The 17,710-nt window shown below is 43.4% G+C and overlaps 1 protein-coding gene across 1 annotated transcript in view; it reads left to right on the forward strand.

The window, feature by feature from the left end:
* VWA8 (von Willebrand factor A domain containing 8) overlaps positions 1 to 17,710 on the forward strand; it is a 428,432-nt gene that overhangs the window by 15,144 nt on the left and 395,578 nt on the right. The window contains exons 2-3 of the mRNA XM_033948297.1: positions 4,219 to 4,296; positions 9,765 to 9,895. Coding sequence (XP_033804188.1) covers positions 4,219 to 4,296; positions 9,765 to 9,895 — 209 coding nt within the window. The remainder of the gene's footprint in view (positions 1 to 4,218; positions 4,297 to 9,764; positions 9,896 to 17,710) is intronic.

Raw genomic sequence — 17,710 nt, forward strand, 5'->3', positions numbered from 1 at the left:
ACTATTTCAACTGCAAAATTGTCATAGGAAATACATCCTTGGTCTAAGAAAAACTCAGTTCAATAAACCTAATATCACAAAAACATATTTCCAAAATTCTTTTAAATGAAAAACCTGCACTTTTCTTTAATGGTGTCTTTCTGTCCTTTGGTATGGGCAAGATCACTGCAGTGCAGTGAAAAAAATCACCCAGTGCTGTTTCAATCAATCTAGCATTTGCACAGGAGATAATCGTGAAATTCCCGACAGGCCCCGTTTCGCAATCATGCTGCATCAGGGGAATTTGTTTGAAAGTTGAGCTGCTGCTTCAAAGATCTTCTCTAAGAAAAGGTAGGGGGATTTATTATATGAATATCTTTTAGTGGCTATATATTATTTTTGATATTCTGCTTGCAAATAATTACTGTTTGTCATAATGTATGTTCTATAGGCCATCCCCTAAAATTAATGGCTCAAGATATTCGAGTCTTGGAATGAAGTTTTATGGGATTTTGCTGGTCTGGCAAGAAACCAAAAGTAAAGCTGAGTACATTGAAGGGGGGTGGAAGTTGGGGGAACTGGTATTACCTGATATCCAGTTGTATAACAATGCCCATTTCTTGCGTCATATCGGGGATTGGATCCTGTCTCTTCACAGTATAAGCCCATGTCTTTCGAGAGGGCATATTATGCCACTTATCACTTCTACTCTCTGTTGCATCAGGCTCATAAAAACACACCCCTACGCTTGCAGGATAGTGTCCTTTTAAAGCCGCTGCAGGGAGCTTGGACTTGGTTGGTTCAGTTGTTGGGCGGAGATCCAAAGCTAACTGATCTGCTGCCATTGTGTGGGAACGTCTCCTTCCGGCCGGGTATGCAGAATAAAGTTTTTAGGGACTGGGCGCAGCAGGGGTTAGCACAGTTGGAACATGTCCTATTGGAGAATGGAGAGTTCTTGCCCTTTGAAGTCCTTCAGGAACAAGTGGATTGTAGGTGGGGCAATAGATTTGCCTATTGTCAATTACGGTAGTATTGGGCATCTTTAGACAAATCATTTTTGGGTACCCATATGGGAGATGCCCTAAGTAATCTATTTGCCCTGGAGGGGGAGGATGTTTATTGCGTATTGGGCCTATATAAAATATTGGGAGGACTGTTGTCCCATAAAGATCTTAGTGGCTATAGCCACCATTGGGGGGATAACTTAGATTTTGATCTGTCACAGTGGGATAGCCATGCTAATATTAGGGGTATCCCTGCCTTGACACACTGTACTTGGTTGCGTGAATGTTATTATCGAGTGCTACTGCGGAGTTATTATACCCATGTAAATTCTATTATAGTGGGGGGAATAGCTACTGATTTATGTGTGAAATGCCTTTTAGCTGTGTCCTTGTATTAGACAATATTGGAATTGTATCATAGGATTTATGCGTAGGATTATACATCAGCCTATCGAGATAGGGTTCTTGCTGTAGGGAGGGATTGGGAGAGGAGGGGGAATAGAATAGAAGGTTCAGGTTGAGGGGCATGGTTTGAGATTGTTGGATCTGGATGGTTATTGTTTGGGGCTGATTTCTATTGTTGTACAGGGTTCCTTTCAAGCCTAATGTAGTTGGGATAAGATGGATGAGAGGGGCAGGGGTGGGTATGTGTGTGTTTTTGTTTGTTTTATTTTTGTATAATGACAAAATCTGATGGCAAAGGTTGTAATGTGTGTAGTGTTTATTGTGCATTTATGTGCAGTCATCAATAAAAATTATTTAAACATAAAGGTATCTCCCCACCTAAGCCTACTTTTTCAAGAACTCTAAACCTAAAGGACCAAAATACTCTAGGAAAGACCTTTCTGCATCTAATGCTAGGATTATTTTCGGCTGATTCACTAGTTCAGCATTCCACATCAAATTTTATACTCTTTATACTCACATTATCGAGGTATGGTGATCTCAGATAAAGCAAGACTGGTCTTCATGTATCAAATATAGTAAAAAATGCCTTTATCTAGTGGCTAAAACTTTGGTCAGAATCTTATAGTCAACATCCAAAAATAATAATTGACTAAGGCCCCGATGCTCAAAAGCTTTCTGTGGCAGTAAGAGTCATTAAAGCACTCTTATTGGCACGGAAAGCTTCATCCTGATGCACAAAAGGGTTCTCCGTGGCTGCTACCAATCGTCATAGCAACCACCGAGAATCCTATGCTAATGCATTACAAGGAACTCATTAGTATTATAATGAGCATGCCGTGTAATGCACAGCAAGGAAACATGTTGTTTCCCATGCAAAATTTAACAGCAGAGTCTGAGTTGTCTTAGCCTTACTTGTCAGTGTCTGAGCGCTGATTGGCTCAGGAACTGACAGGAAAGTAAGGCTATATGACAGCTCAGACCTGCAAAAAAATCCCCTCCTGCTTACCCATTAAAAAAAAAGAGACCCCTGATCCTTCCCTCCCACCCAGAGCTGTTCAAATCCTCCGTGCCCCCTCTGCTAAGCCCCCCCAACACCAATAAAACCACCTGGTGGTCTAGTGGGCCAGCTCCAAGACCCTCTCCCCACACTGCCATATAAGCCAGGACTCTGCCCACTGACGCCCCATACCTTTTGGTAGAAAAGTTCAGCAGGAGGGATGCTTCTTCCCTCCTGTCTGCCTCTTCAAAATGGCGGACCACCCCCTGCCCAATGCATTCTGGGATGCACTGGGGGGCCCTAATACCGTAGGCCCCTCCCAGTGCCTATGGTATTAGGCCCTTCCTAGTATATCTCAGGATGCACTGGGCAGAAGCAGGCTGCCAATTTGAAGAGGAGGGCCTGAGGCATAAGGGAGTGGGCAACCTTCCTGCTGAACTTTTCCACCAAAAAGTACAGGGTGTTGGGGAGGGGCTCTTGGGGCCAGCCCACTAGACAACAGGTGTTTTTTTGGTGTTGGAGGGATCAGCAGGAGGGGGGACCAGGGGTTGGACGGCTCTGGGGGCGATCAGGGGTTGTCTTCTTTTTTTTTTTTTTTAAATGGCTGTTGTGCTCATACAACTCATGCAAAACAGCTGCGTCAGTTAAAAAAGAACCCCAGCTGATGCAGGCTTTTCCCTGCTTGCTCCGGACCATCTCTTTAGCAGGGTAAAGGGTCATGGTTCTGACAATTGAAATCCATCAAGATACCTATCCGAATCCTCTGTAGACATTCTGTAACCAGTGTACAAGTCAGTGGCCGAGGAGAAAATAAATGTCAGGGGATCCAAGATGGCCACTGTATGTTTACTGTGGTGAGGACGCCGTTGATTCTCAAACATACCTGCACAAAAAAATGCCGAAGAGACTGGGCAGGAACGTCGGTGGAGCCTCCCGACGACCGACTGCCCCTCCGTTAGCGATTGATGAATTGCTTCGGCGTCTGCAACAGGAGCAGGAAGCGTCGGGGGCTAGCCTGCTTGGGACACCGCCGGAGAGTAGTGCGATGGTGAAAACCTTAGGGCTCAACGTTACTCTGCCTCAAGCAGCCAGCTCTCCATGGGACCAGAGAGCACCCGAAGAGGTAGCCCTCTCGTCTCCGGAGGCCAGTGTGTTGGAGGGCTTGCCATTGGAGACAGCTCAGAGTGGTTTGCTCACTCTGGAATATTCTTTGATTAATTTTGCTCTACTCTTTAAATCTTGGTTCCAGTTATAGAGGACTAGTGTGTGATCAAATGAGTCTATTTTATGTATTCGTACATTTCTAAGTTTGATGTGTTTTTCGATTTTGGAAAATAAGTTTAATTTGGTTTTTGATCGCACTTTTCTGTACAAGATTTTTATGCTTGGTAAATATTATAAAATTGTATAAATAATTTTAAAAAAACCCAAACAAGTCAGTGGCCACCTTAAAAACAGCTGCCAATCCTGCCAAGCATTCCAGGGTATCAGTTACAGAATCGAGTTGTATACCAACACCGGATGGTGTATATGCTCCTTATCTGAGGCTTTTTTCCACCTTAGCACAGGGGAAGTTAATTAGAAAAGTGATTACTAATAAATTTATTAGAAGTATTATTTGATTCTATGGCACTAAAACACAATGGATTGAAAAGAGTGTTAGTAAGTCTAAATTGCTGAATCCACTGTTTGTGAACTGAATTAATTTGCTATTTGTGATGCATGGTTTTTAGATTTAGCAATATTGTAACATTGGTTCCTTCTCTGCTCTTTTGAGACAGCTATACCTGTAGCGAGGTGCAAGGTATAACAACATTCTTTTTCTTTCAGGTGAAACTGTTAATATTGGGGATGTGTCATTTAAGCTGAAAGCACCTAGGAATCCTGAACTTGTGCCTGCAAACTACAGTAAGACATCATATTTTTCTGATTCCTGTTTTATGTTTAGTTCTCATTGCTTGTTGAAATTTAGAATTTTGAAGAGACTGCTTTTCTGATGCAGTTTGAAACTTACTTTTTTTTTTTGTTTGAGACTTCTGACTGTGATTGGCCAAGTAAGGACAGAATTAGCATTTGTGCACTGGAGAGCTTGTTGCCAGTCTACTTCCTCTCCCAGACTACAATAGCATATCCTTATCCATAGGAGAGCAGCATGCTTAGATAAGTGAATTCCCCTGACCTCATGCAGGAAAGGAATTGCTATCTGCTCCAGTAAGCTACCTTAGTACTAAGTTATGTCTGCTTGTAAGGGAAATGAGAAAGGGTTAGACTTCAGATAATGTGGGGAGGAAGGACTAACATAATTTTGGGACAGATTCACTAAGCAAATCGATCGTGTACCAATCGGTTTGCGACCACTTTACTATCAAATTTCCATCCAGCCTAATTCACTTACCACTCCTGCGATCCGCTTGGAATCCTTGCATGCAAATGAGGTGAAATGCATGCAAATTGGACAGCGACCCAATTCACTCCCACCCCCCGCCCGGTCCTGGTTGGGCCTGGCCCACCCATCCACCCCGGTACCTGTAAAATTGTTGGGAGCAGGAGGGGTGCCCGGTCCCTTTTGCTCCTTGGGCAAAGCTCCCCCAACATCTTCGGGAGCAGGAGGGGTGCTCAGACCCTCCTCCTGCTCCTACGCATTGGCAATTATCTTCGGGAGTAGGAGCAAACTCCTCCTACTCCTACTCTCCTGCCCCACCACAGCCCAATAGTGGCCTTAGGCCCCACCCTGGCGCATCATCTGAAGCACGGGGAGAGGCCTAAGGCACTGATTGGCTGGGGCGCCTCAGGCTCCTCCCCTTGGAGGGGCCGGGGCACCTCGGCCAATCAGGGACTTCCTTAGGGAGGAGTCTAGGGAAGTCACTGATTGGCCAAAACAATTGGCCATTTCAAGTGGATCTTCTCTTTCAAGGACTGGTTCCTTTCGAGAATCCAGAACTCTTTGGGCATACGGCATGCCTCTTGAACAAGGTCTATTTAGACATGGTCATTACCACATTGCTCAGAGCAAAGAAGCCATCCACTGTGGCAGCCTATAATAAGGCCTGGAAATCCTTTCAGTGTTGGTGTGGAGTAAAGGATGAAGAGCACTGGCGAGCTCCAATTTCAGTAGTCCTGGACTTTTTGCAGGAGGGACTTTAGAAGGGGCTGTCAGTAGGTTTTTTGAAAGTGCAGGTAGCAGGTCTTTCCTGTTTCCAAGCTCGAGGGAAAAGTGGCTCCTTGGCCTCTCTCCCAGATGTTGCCCAGTTCTTTTAAGAGGCTCTAGGGTTGCACCCTTCATTCCTCTTTCCCTTCCTGTAATCTTAACTTTGTGTTACAAAGTCTCAGTACTGCTCCATATGAGCCCTTACGTGAGGCTCCCCTATTAGATCTTACAGTCAAGAAAGTGTTCCTGGTGGTGATTATGTCGGCAAGATGCGTTTCTGAGTTGCAAGCTTTTTCCTGCACTGAGCCATTCCTTAGGTTCGCTGAAGTTGGGCTCTCCTTATGCACAGACCTGCCTTTCTTACTGAAGGTAGTCTTGGCCTTCCATGTCAATCAGGTGATCAATTTGCCTGCTTTTCGCTCTACAGGCCTAAGTAAAAGGATAAAGCGTTGCATTTGCTGGATGTCAAGTGGGTGCTTCTTTGGTACCTTGAAGCTACCAATGAGTTTCACTTTTTGGATCACCCTTTTGTTCTCACAAGTCATGCCAAGAAAGGGAGGCTGGTGTCTAAAACCTCAATTTCCAGATGGGTTAAAATGGCCATTTCCTTTGTATATATGGGCTGTGGTAAACAACCACCAATCACATTGAAAGCACACTCCATTAGAGGAGTTGCTGCCTTATGGACGGAGACAAGAGCTGTCTCGCCTGAGGAGATTTGTAGAGCAGCTACATGGTCTACCCCTACATACCTTCACAAGGGCATAGACAGGGGGTTGGGTAAGCAGAGTGGGCAGACTTGATGGGCTGTAGCCCTTTTCTGCCGTCATCTTCTATGTTTCTATGTTTCTAAAGTTCTAAAGGGCAGATGTAGTAGCTGGGAAGGACGCAACTTTCGGGGCCACCATCTTAAAGGCTGGTTCAGTGGGCCCACCCTAAACTCTGGGGACTGCTTTGGTATGTCCCTAACATTCAAGACCACTAGACACATTGTACTGGAAAGAAAGATTAGGTTCTTATCCTGGTGATCTTTCTTGTAGATGTATCTAGTGGTCCTAAAACCCCGCCCTGTGTATGAGCTTTGCTCTGCCTTAGGATCAGTCTAAATTTGAAGAAATTTCCTTCTCATAGAGGAAATGAGTGAAAAAAAAAAGAAAGATGATGCATAGGGCAATCATCATGACCATACCTTCTGGTTTAAGTCTCTGTTCTGCTGGAGAGCTCACTGCAATGGACATCCGATTCAGGGGCGTTGGTCAACTTCCCAAAGGAAGTAGTTGATCAACAGATTAGAACTTCAAGCCATTTAACTGATGTTGTAGAGGCTGTAGAGTCTAGAGGGAAAGCGGTTCGTGTTTTCTTGGACAGTGCTACAGCAGTGGCGTATGCCGGTCACCAGGGAGGCTCCAAGAGTGCATAGCTGAGTCTGGAAGCTCGTTTACTGGCTCGTTTACAGGCTCTTTCAGCAGCACATGTAGTGGGAGTGGACAATGTCCAAGTCGATTTCCTAAGCAGACAGACACTGGACCTAGGCAAGTGGATGCTGTGTGTAGCAGTCTTCAGGCTATTGTTTGTTGCTGGGGTCGCCCAACATTTGATCTGATGGTGACATCAAGAAACAAGAAGGAAGGAATCTGGAAACGTGGGTCTGGACACTCTGGTCTGGTCGTGGCCAAAGAGCGTGCTCTTGTATGTGTTTCCTCCATGGCTCATGCTAGGTCAGATTCTCCACAGGATTACAAGCCATCAGGGAGCAGTCACTCTCTTGGCTCCAGATTGACCACACAGGCCATGGCATGCTGATCTAGTGCATCTTCAGACAGGTGCAAATCTTGGATTATGAGTACAGCTGGACCTTCTTTCTCAAGCACCAGTGATCATAGAAGATCCGGATTGCGTTCTTACTGCATGGCTCTTGAGTGCATGGCATTAGTGCACAAGGAATACTCAGAGGTAATCATTGCTACTTTGCTCAGATTCAAAAAGCCTACGATGATCGCTGCTTATGCTAAAGTATTGAAAACTTTCCAGCACTGGTGCATTAAGATAAAGGAGAAGCCTTTCTCGACTCCGATCTCTGTGGTATTAGCCTTCCTCCAGCCTGGTCATGAGAAGGGGCTTACAGTGGTGTCCCTCAGAGTCCAAGTGGCGGGACTCTCTTGTTTCAGAGCTTGAGACCAAAAGGCTTTGTTGGCATCTCATCCGGACATAACCAGATTCCTAAAAGGGGAACTGCGTCTCAGGCCCTGGTAAAACACACGTTCCCTTCATGAAACCTTAATGTGGTTTTGCAAGTCCTCAGCCAAGCTCCATATAAGCAGCTGAAGGAAGCGTCCTTGATGGATCCGACTCTCAAGATGGTCTTTCTTGTGGCCATTACCACAGTGAGAAGTCTCAGAGCTACAGGCTTTTTCTTGCAGAGAGCCTTTTCTCAGATTCATAGAGGTCAGAGTTTCTTTGTGCACTGCTCCATCCTTTTTGCCAAAGGTTGTTTTGACTTTCCTTAATCAAGAAGTCATATTGTTGGTGTTCCTGTCCACAGGTTCTAAGACTGGATTCTGAAAAAGTTGGATGTGAGAAGAGCACTTCTCCGATATCTTGAGGTCACTAAAGAGTTCAGGCTGTCTGACCATCTTTTTGTGCTCTCTAGTCATGCTAGATGCTGCACACCGGCCTCCAAGGCCACAGTCTCCAGATGGATCCGTAGGGCTATTTCATCAGAATAGTATGTGGAAAACAGTCACCAGTCTCTCTAAAGGTGCATTCAACTATAAGTGTGGCTTCTTTGTGCATGGAAGCTTGGGTGGTCTCCCCTGAGGATATTTGTAGGGCTGCGACTCTATATACATTTGTAGGGCACTCTTTATACATTTTCCAAGTCTTACAGAGTGGATGTAGTGGCAGGAGAGGATGCTGCCTTTGGATCTTCAGTGTTATAATAAGCCGGCACAATGGTCTCGACCTAGATTTTTGGGATTACGTTTGTACTTCCCTCTGTCCAGAATGACACGCCTATTACATTAGAAAAAGAGATTAGGTTCTTACCTTGCTAATATCTTTTCTAGTAGATAGGTGTGCCATTCTGGAGCCCTCACCCTTTTGGTTATCTCCTATGCCTGCTATAACATTTGAGCTCCATAAAGGTTTCTGTTTGGCATGTCTGTTCACTGTTTTGATTGTTCAGTGGCAATGTTTAACATGTTTATTGTTTTCAGAACAGAATTGTAGTTTGGGGGGAGGCCCGTACTCCTCCTTCACATGTGTTTCTATATGGGCTGTCACTTGTTTTGATGCAAACTGAAGGGGGACAGCAGAGCCCTCTAGTGAAGGAAGAAGGATTCAAAAGCTGGAGTGGATTCCTTCTGCACAGCTCGCAAGTACTGGGATATTACCCGCTCGTCCAGAATGACACCCCTATCTAGTAGAAAATATATTAGCAAGGTAAGAACCTAATCTCTTTATAGCTCCTATATGCAGTGTGTTATTTCAGGGCCGTAGTGCGGTCTTAAGATGGGTTTCCTAGAGTGTATTGATGTGTCATAGTGAGGGAATTAGAGAATACCATTGGGGGGGAGGGTTTTGGGTGGGGAGGTGGAGGGTATTTATGCTTCTTATTTTATATTATTTGATGCATTGTTGTTGTATTATACATAATGCGATACTCTTATGTTGTTTTTGATATTGTATGCATCAATAAAAATTGTTTGAATCTAAAGTACATAATAACAAACAATATTTTATTTATGTATTGGGATTTATTAACTACCTTGATGAAGAGATTCACCCAAGGCAATGTACCACATGTACAGCTTGACATAAATCTTAATATCCATTATTTTAAAGTTCTTTAAGCTAATTTCCTCATCTTTGTGACAATGCTATAAATAATGTTTGAAATGAGAACAGAATGATTCATGAAGCATATATGATATCATTTGCTACATAAGAGCCAGCATGGGACCAAACAATTAATGTGAGGGAATGTGTTCTCCGTTTGATAACAATTCCATTCCCAGGGATGTAAAAGAAATGAACAGGTATCTTAAAAATAATTTAAAAAAATGAACTCCTGCAAATGTTTAACTTCTAGAGGCTTAACATTAATTACTGCTTGTATGTGGTTTTTGAAATATTAAATATACTTCTGAGCAAGGAAAAAGTTAAATGCAAGACTATATAACATGTATCTTGGATTGATATATGTTCTAATCTTTTTTAAATTTTATAGTGTCCAGTACTTTGTCACAGTCTACTGTCCAGCATCTAAGATGGATAATGCAGAAGGATCTTCTAGGACAAGACATCTTTCTTATTGGACCTCCAGGGCCTCTTCGACGTTCTCTTGCAATGCAATACTTGGTAGGTTATGTTTTTGTGAGCTAAATAATCTCATCAAAGGGAAGCATCACAAAGTGCAAAACATAAAACTCATGCTCTGCTAGTTCTGATGGTGTATGGGAGAATGTACTGTAATACGTTTCTTAGGCCCTATTTCTGTGGTGGTATTAGCAATGGACTTGGGGGTCTTGTTCTTACTGAGAAGAGTAAGGGTTTAGGGAGAGTTTGTGTGTGGGGAGGGGAGTTAACAGTACATAGTAGAAAATACTGCTGTGTCCTGACCTATTTTGCCTTTGCATGCTGTAATTAAGTGCAACTAACCATGCAGTTAAAAATTTTAATCGTTGCCCACCCCTAATAAAAACAACTCTGAAGTAAGTAATAAGGAGGTACCTAAGATTGCATTCAGATAGGAGAGTATCACCCTTCAAAAGATAGCATTTCCTAAACATGTGTGCCAAATTACTTGTTTGGAATATCTTACACACTTTCCATCTGTTGCAGGGGTCTCAAAGTCCCTCCTTGAGGGCCGCAATCCAGTCGGGTTTTCAGGATTTCCCCAATGAATATGCATGAAATCTATGTGCATGCACTGCTTTCAATGCATATTCATTAGGGAAATCCTGAAAACCTGAATGGATTACGGCCCTCAAGGAGGGACTTTGAGATCCTGTTGTAAATCTTGTCTGATGCATTGAAACATACAATTTAGTTAAAGTTTTATATTGTTCTTGAAGAGCTGCAGAACAAGTTAAAGAAGGACATTTCTTTATTAACAGATGTAAGTTCTCTAATAATCTTTGGTTTTACTATCGAATCTTTTGGCCATTTCCAAGCTAATTTCTCTGGATCCTATGCCTCTCGCAAATTTTGTAAAACTTTTTGATACAGTGTAATGTGAGCTCTAGTTAATTATTAAATAAACAATGTTTCTGTACCATAAAACAAGACACAGAGATTCACAAGGATGAGATAAGATATTGGGAGTGGGACCGAGAAAGATCGTCAAGTTGTTGAATCAGATATTGGCACTTTGATAAAGATATTCCAGTTTTGTTGCTGTTGTTGGATTTGTGAACAGCATTTGACTTGGTCAAGGCAGTTATATTATTAGATCATTGTACTTAGTTAAAGATGAGTAGGGTAGTGTTGAATAAGGTAGTGGTGAAGTGGATTGCGTTTTCCCTTGTCATCACCATCAAATGATCCAGAGATGATTGGACTATGACCATCCACCAGCAGGCAGAGATAGAGAATACCAAACTCAGCTCTGTCGTATACAGGATGATAAGCTCACTGGTAAACCAGTATTCTCTGTCTCCAGCAGTTCCTTGTTTCATTGTGTGCTCAGCTCCTGTTTTAGTTTCTTACTCATTGGGGGTGTAAGTTTTTTGAGATTCTACTTAGGCTATACCTTGTGGCTCCAGGTTCCTTCTCACCCAGCCCCACCCCTTTCATGGCTACCTTTCTCCTCTTCTCCCTCCTCATAACCCCACCCCCCCAAAACATAGAGACTTGAAATAAAAACCCTAGGAGAGCAGCTTCTTTTTTATGAGGAATGTGTGGGACTCTAGGTCACACCTCTGTTTCTTCCTTGGAGTCTTTGATCCTCCTTCCCCTGTTTCTTCTGGGATTGTTCTGGTGCTTATGCCTTTAGTTCAGGACTCCTGTCATGACAACAGTAATATCTTTTCCCACCAAGTTTTTTCTGTGCAGTTCTCTGGGTTAATTCCCACTGGGGAAGTTGTTTGAGAAACAGGTCCCTCTCTGTTTCTTTGTCATGCTTTTGATGTCGGCAGCTTCCTGACTGCCGGAGCTAGTTCAAAAACAAACAAACCCTCAAAGAAACCCCCAAGCTTTTGCACTAGAAGGAACACTCAATTTACCTTCCATATAATTTGGGTGGCTGGGGTCCAAGGTTTCCTATGTTCATCCACCAGTGACTTGGACCTTAGGTGTCTGAGACAATCAGGGCCTTAGGCCCCTCCCAGTGCAAAACATGACATGGTGGGCCTCGGAGCAGGTGGGATCACATCCTTCCTGCTCCAAACTTGTGAAAAAGGTACTGGGTAGGTTCGGGGGGCATCCGGTTGCAAGAGGGAGTGGGCATCTCTAAGAACATGAGAATAGCCTTACTGGGTCAGACCAATGGTCCATCAAGTCCAGTAGCCCGTTTTCATAGTGGCCAATCCAGGTCCCTAGTACCTGGCAAAAACCCAAGGAGTAGCAACATTCCATGCTACCGATCCAGGGCAAGCAGTGGCTTCCCCCATGTTTGTCTCAATAACACACTGGACTTTTCCTCCAAGAAATTGTCCAAACCTTTCTTAAAACTAGCTACGCTATCCACTCTTACCACAACAATGCGTTCCAGAGCTTAATTATTCTCTGAGTGAAAAAATATTTCCTCCTATTAGTTTTAAAAGTATTTCCCTATAATGTCATCGAGTGTCCCTTAGTCTGTAATTTTTGACGGAGTGAAAAATCGATCCACTTGTACCTGTTCTACTTCACTAAGGATTTTGTAGACTTAATCATATTTCTCCTCAGCCGTCTCTTTTCCAAGCTGAAGAGCCCTAGTCTTTTTAGTCTTTCCTCATATGAGAGGAGTTCCATCCCCTTTATCATCTTGGTTGCTCTTCTTTTAACCTTTTTTAGTGCCGCTATATCTTTCTTGAGATAAGGAGGCCAGACTTAAAACTTATTGTAGATGAGGATGCACCATGGAGCGATACAGGGGCATTATAACATATTCTTGTTAATCATCCCTTTTAAAATAATTCCTAGCATCCTGTTTGCTTTTTTGGCCGCTGCCACATATTGTGCGGTAAGTTTCATCAAATTGTCTATGATGACACTCAGATCCTTTTCTTGGGCGCTAACCCCCAAGATGGACCCTAGCATCCGGTAACTGTGATTTGAGTTATTCTTCCCAATGTGCATCACTTTCCATTTGTCCACATTAAATTTCATCTGCCTTTTTGGGATGAGGGACGGGGGGAGGGTAGAGGATGGTTCAGGGAGGAGGTGCCTGGCAGGAGAGAGTGGGAATCCCTCCTGCCAAATTTCACTGGTGCAGGGGGGGATTGGTTCTCGGTGCAGGTTCGTTGAGGGGGGGGGTTGTTGTTTTTTTATTTGGGTAGATATTGTGCATGTGTAACACACAAACAGCATCTGTACCCATTAACAAAAAAGAAAAGGTTTCCAGCCCCTAAACAGTTGAGTGGCAGGAAGCTGCTTTGAGGCTTCCTCTGCTGGCTTGGCACATGTGTACAAGTTGCTCTCACAGTGATCAATCGGATGGAAGAGACAGGGATTACAATGAACCTCTCTGCGAATCATTTGCATGCAAAATTTTTAGTGCATCAGTAGCTCTTTTAGAATCGGCCAAAAATTGGATCAGAGCGGATCCACGCAGTCTTACTGATCCTGTTTAGTGCATCTGGCCCTTGTTTTCTTTTCGTGTGAGTTTCTTTCAGCAGCTTCCAGTCGTGCTGTGGTCTTGGTGATGTGGGACTTGCCGTATTTGCCTGGCAGTCTCCTCCACCTGCCCTTTCTTCCATTTAGAAGGTATTCTTGCTTATCTGAGATCTCTTCAAGTTGGCTGTCTATGGCTTGTTGGTATGTGTGAGATGCTGTCATTCTCTTCCCTGTAGTAGAGAATTCAGCATGTTTGATCTATCAGGAAAAGACCCTTGAGCTCTTGCTGTCTCGAGTAGCAGGCAAGCTTATTATTCATTTAGTTTCATGGCATTGCCATTGTCCTCTTTTTGCCTTCCCTAGGAAGGACATTGGGACAAAGGCTTCTTGCAAACAGAGATAGCGTTGGTGGGTGGCCTGGAGATTGAATTTGAAGGACGCAAGTGGACTAGGTTCTGTTGACTCTTGCAGTTTTGCTAGTCCCACTAAAGACTGCCCTATGCTCTTTCTTAGCTTGCTGTCCCAGCCTGGCCTGTGATTTCTCTGCAAGTCTCCAATCTCTTGATCTCTTTCTTCCAGAAATCACAAATCTGCAGCTGAAAGCCCTCATAGCATGATTCCGGGGTTCACAGCCTATTTGGACCCCCATTCATGGAAGCATTCCATTTGATGTTGGTGAGCTCTAGAGCAGGAGTTTTTTCCTCTAGCGTTAGGGCTCCTGCAGCCACGCCCAGGGCAAGCAGTGTTTTTCCTCATGTCTGTTCTCCTCACTGGCTATGGACTTATCATCCAGGATCTGGGCCAACCCACCTTGAATACTTCTCTGTAAGCGTAAATTAAAAAAAAAGAAATAAAGAAAGCCAAAGCGCTTTTTTTCTGCTGGCTTCTGGCATATCTTCCCTCTGTTGTCTCTTTCCATTTTGATAGGCCATAGTCTCAGTAGTCTTTCTTCATGAGGTAGGGGTTCCATACTCTTTTTCATCTTGGTCGCTTTCCCTTGCTCCCTTTTGGTATCTGCTGTCTCATCTGCTTTTGGGATATAGTATCCAGTGTTGTGCACACTTCTCAGGCTGTCCTCCTTTGGATGTCGTTGGTAACACTCTTCAACATGGCTCCACAATGTAGAGCGAGTGTGCTGACGTCTCTGGTGATTGGTCATAGCTGTCTCTGGTTGTGGAGCAAGAACACTGCCAGCTTTTCCTTGAGCATTGCACCATCTCTGAATGTAGAGTGAGTGCACTGTCACCTCTGCTGTTTGGGCATAGTCCATCTTAGGATGTAGAGTGTGCACTGACATCTCTGGTCCTTGAGCATAGCTACATTTTTGGATGTGGGGGGAGCTTGCTTTCATCTCTGGTGCTTGAACATTGCTCCATTTCTGCATGTTGAGCAAGCATGTTGACCTCTCTGGTTCTGGAGCATTGCTCCTTCTCAGGATGTAGAGCATGCGAGCTGGTGAAGTGAGCACTGACTTCTCTGTTCCTCGAGCATATCTACATTTCTGAAAGTAGAGTGAGCATGCTGTAATCTCTGATGCTTTTAAACATTGCTCCATCTCTGGATGTGGAATGAGTGCACTGTCATCTCTGGTGCTAGAACATGGCTCTCTCTGGATGTAGAGTGGGTGTGCTGTCATCTCTAGCTCTTCAGCAGGGCTCTCAAGCACAGATATGACTCTATCTCCGGGTGTAGTGCAAGCATTCTGCTTTCTCAGGATGTTGGATGGAGCCACCTCAGGTGTCTGAGTACTGAGCCTGCTCGGGTTCATGTGCTGCTGCCCTATATCTGGAGGTCAAGCTCACAAGCTCCTCCAGGTCTACCATGTACCTTACTGTGTCTCGGCATATCTTGTTCTAGTGCAGCATGGTGCTGTTTTGGGTTTTAGCTTTCTCAGGGTACCTGTTGGTGTAGGATCCCTTGGTTGGCGGGGGTAGTGCATAACTCTATCTCTAGGAGTAGAGTATGTCTTCAGTTCTGTGCTGGTGCCCTAGCTCTGTTCTGCTCTCCCTCCTGAAGGGGAACAGGGCTCTCTCCTTGGTTGATTGGTCGGGATGCTTTGCTCTGCGTCACCCCCTTGGAGCATGACCACTTCTCCTGATGATGCAGCTAGGTTTCTTCATGACATGCCTGGATGTTACACATAGCTCCAGCTCTGGAGCAGGAATGCGATTCTGCCTGACTGCTTTTGCCTACTCTATCATGGGATGTAGAGCTCCATTTTCCTGTGGGTGCTGCATGGTTCCTTATCTAGTCAGGGCATATGGAGACTACATGGCAATCTGACATGGCTCCATCTCTGGCTGTTGAGTCGTGACAGTGTGTCTTGGTTCCATCTCTGGATGTGCAGCACGTCTTCCTCTAGTGGTGTGCATGTTCTGTGTCTGGATGTACAATGCAGCTTTCCCTGGCCCCCCCAACTCTAGTTGATAATTCTGTTGATAACTCTGTTGATAATTCCATTGGTGGGAGAAGCTAATTTTAGAGCAACTATATAAATGTCTGGAGATGATACATACATGGTTAGATGGTAGTGGATGTATTTGGCAATAAATTGAAAATACATTTATTTATGGTAGTTTTTGACTAGCCCTCTGGATAGGCTAAGATGGTCTTTTTGTTTAATACTATGTTTTGTGATTATATGCATTTATTTACCACTAAGGATTGCGTTAAGATAGTTGATATGTAAGTAAATAAATGAAATAAAATGAAAAGAATGAGAAATTTAGGGCTCCTTTAATCAAGGCGCGCTACGGGGGTTAGCGTGTCGGACATTTCATCATGCGCTAACCCACATGGCAAGCCTAAAAACGAATGCCTCGTCAACTAATGCGACTAGCGCGGCAGGCGGTTGAACACGCGGTATTCCGCGCGTTAACCGCCTACCGCACCTTGATAAAAGGAGCCCTTAATGTGCTAGACTGGCAAATAAAATGTTAATAATGTGGTAGGTTTAACTAAATATGACTCTTAAATCAAGGAATCATTTCTAGTTTGCAACCCCCCCCCCAAAAAAAAAAAAAAAAATCTGTGTTCTTTGTGGTCTGCAAAGAACCATGCAGTCAAGGTAGCCTTAAACTATTTTGTCATAATGGTTGTACAAGATTTGTATTTGGCATTGCACTCCTTTTTGAAATCATAGCTTTATCCTGGATTCCGGTAATAGATTTTTTGAGGATTTACTGCCGATCCTGCTGTTTTTGGGAAAATAAAAGCAGTTTGAGAATAAGTGAATACCTTTTTTAGAATTGCCTGATTGTGATAGAGAAGAAGAAAATTGTGCTTATAAAAGGTTAATTCAATTTTGGCTTTCAGTCTTGTTTTCAATGACTTATCCAGGGCTTTTTGAAGCACTGCAGTTAATGATGATTTCTTCTGGGCATGTATTTCTTTAAACCACTAGGAACCCTTGAGGACTTGTAAGCCAATAACGTCCAAACTAAATCTCAAAAAAGAAAAAGAATTGGCTGGCAATCAAACTTTTCCCAAAAGAAAAAGATTGAAAGGAAGAATTTTAATTGGTTTGTTAAACAAACCTCTGATTTAAACCCCGTTATTCCAATGGACATCAGTATGAGCCATTTAAAAGGCGCCCAGTAAGTGTTAAAGGCTCAGGCAGTAACTTTTCGATGACTTGCATCACCTAGACAAAGTCTGGATAAAGGCTGCCTCATACATCATGTTGTCCCTAATGTAAAGAAAAAGACTTAAAGTCTGTGGAACTAAGTAAATAAGCAAAGACCCCTTTCAACCATTTGCTTCTGGGAAACAATAAATAATCTCCCGAGATTTGTTGAATAAAGTGTCGATGGCAAAAAGTGCCTGTGCTGCGGTTAAAAAGCAGTGTATCAATGGTGAATACACAATGGTGATTGCAAAAAATAAAAATAAATATAAAGTTGCCCAAGAGAAAAATATAAGAACCTGTGAATAAAAAATAAGTCCAAGTATACAAAGTCAATGTCTTAAAGGACTAGCAGTTCATTAAATAACGGTTAAAGAGAACTTGAAGGAAGTCAATTCAATCAAAAGAGAACACCTGCTCGGGTTCGAATTATGATGGTACTTGTATCCTGTAACAGTTCAAAAAGTTTTAAATAACACCCGTTTCAATCTTATTGCACGCTAGCCCCAAGATTCAAGAGAATGAATACTTAGCTTGACAAGAAATAGCAAATAATGCTGTTGCTGGTGAAAATCTCCACTGGAGATTTATCCAGACTTTGTCTAGGTGATGCAAGTCATCGAAAAGTTACTGCCTGAGCCTTTAACACTTACTGGGCGCCTTTTAAATGGCTCATACTGATATCCATTGGAATAACGGGGTTTAAATCAGAGGTTTGTTTAACAAACCAATTAAAATTCTTCCTTTCAATCTTTTTCTTTTGGGAAAAGTTTGATTGCCAGCCAATTCTT

This window comes from Geotrypetes seraphini, chromosome 6 (genome assembly GCF_902459505.1).
Source record: "Geotrypetes seraphini chromosome 6, aGeoSer1.1, whole genome shotgun sequence".
Classification (NCBI taxonomy): Eukaryota; Metazoa; Chordata; class Amphibia; order Gymnophiona; family Dermophiidae; genus Geotrypetes; species Geotrypetes seraphini.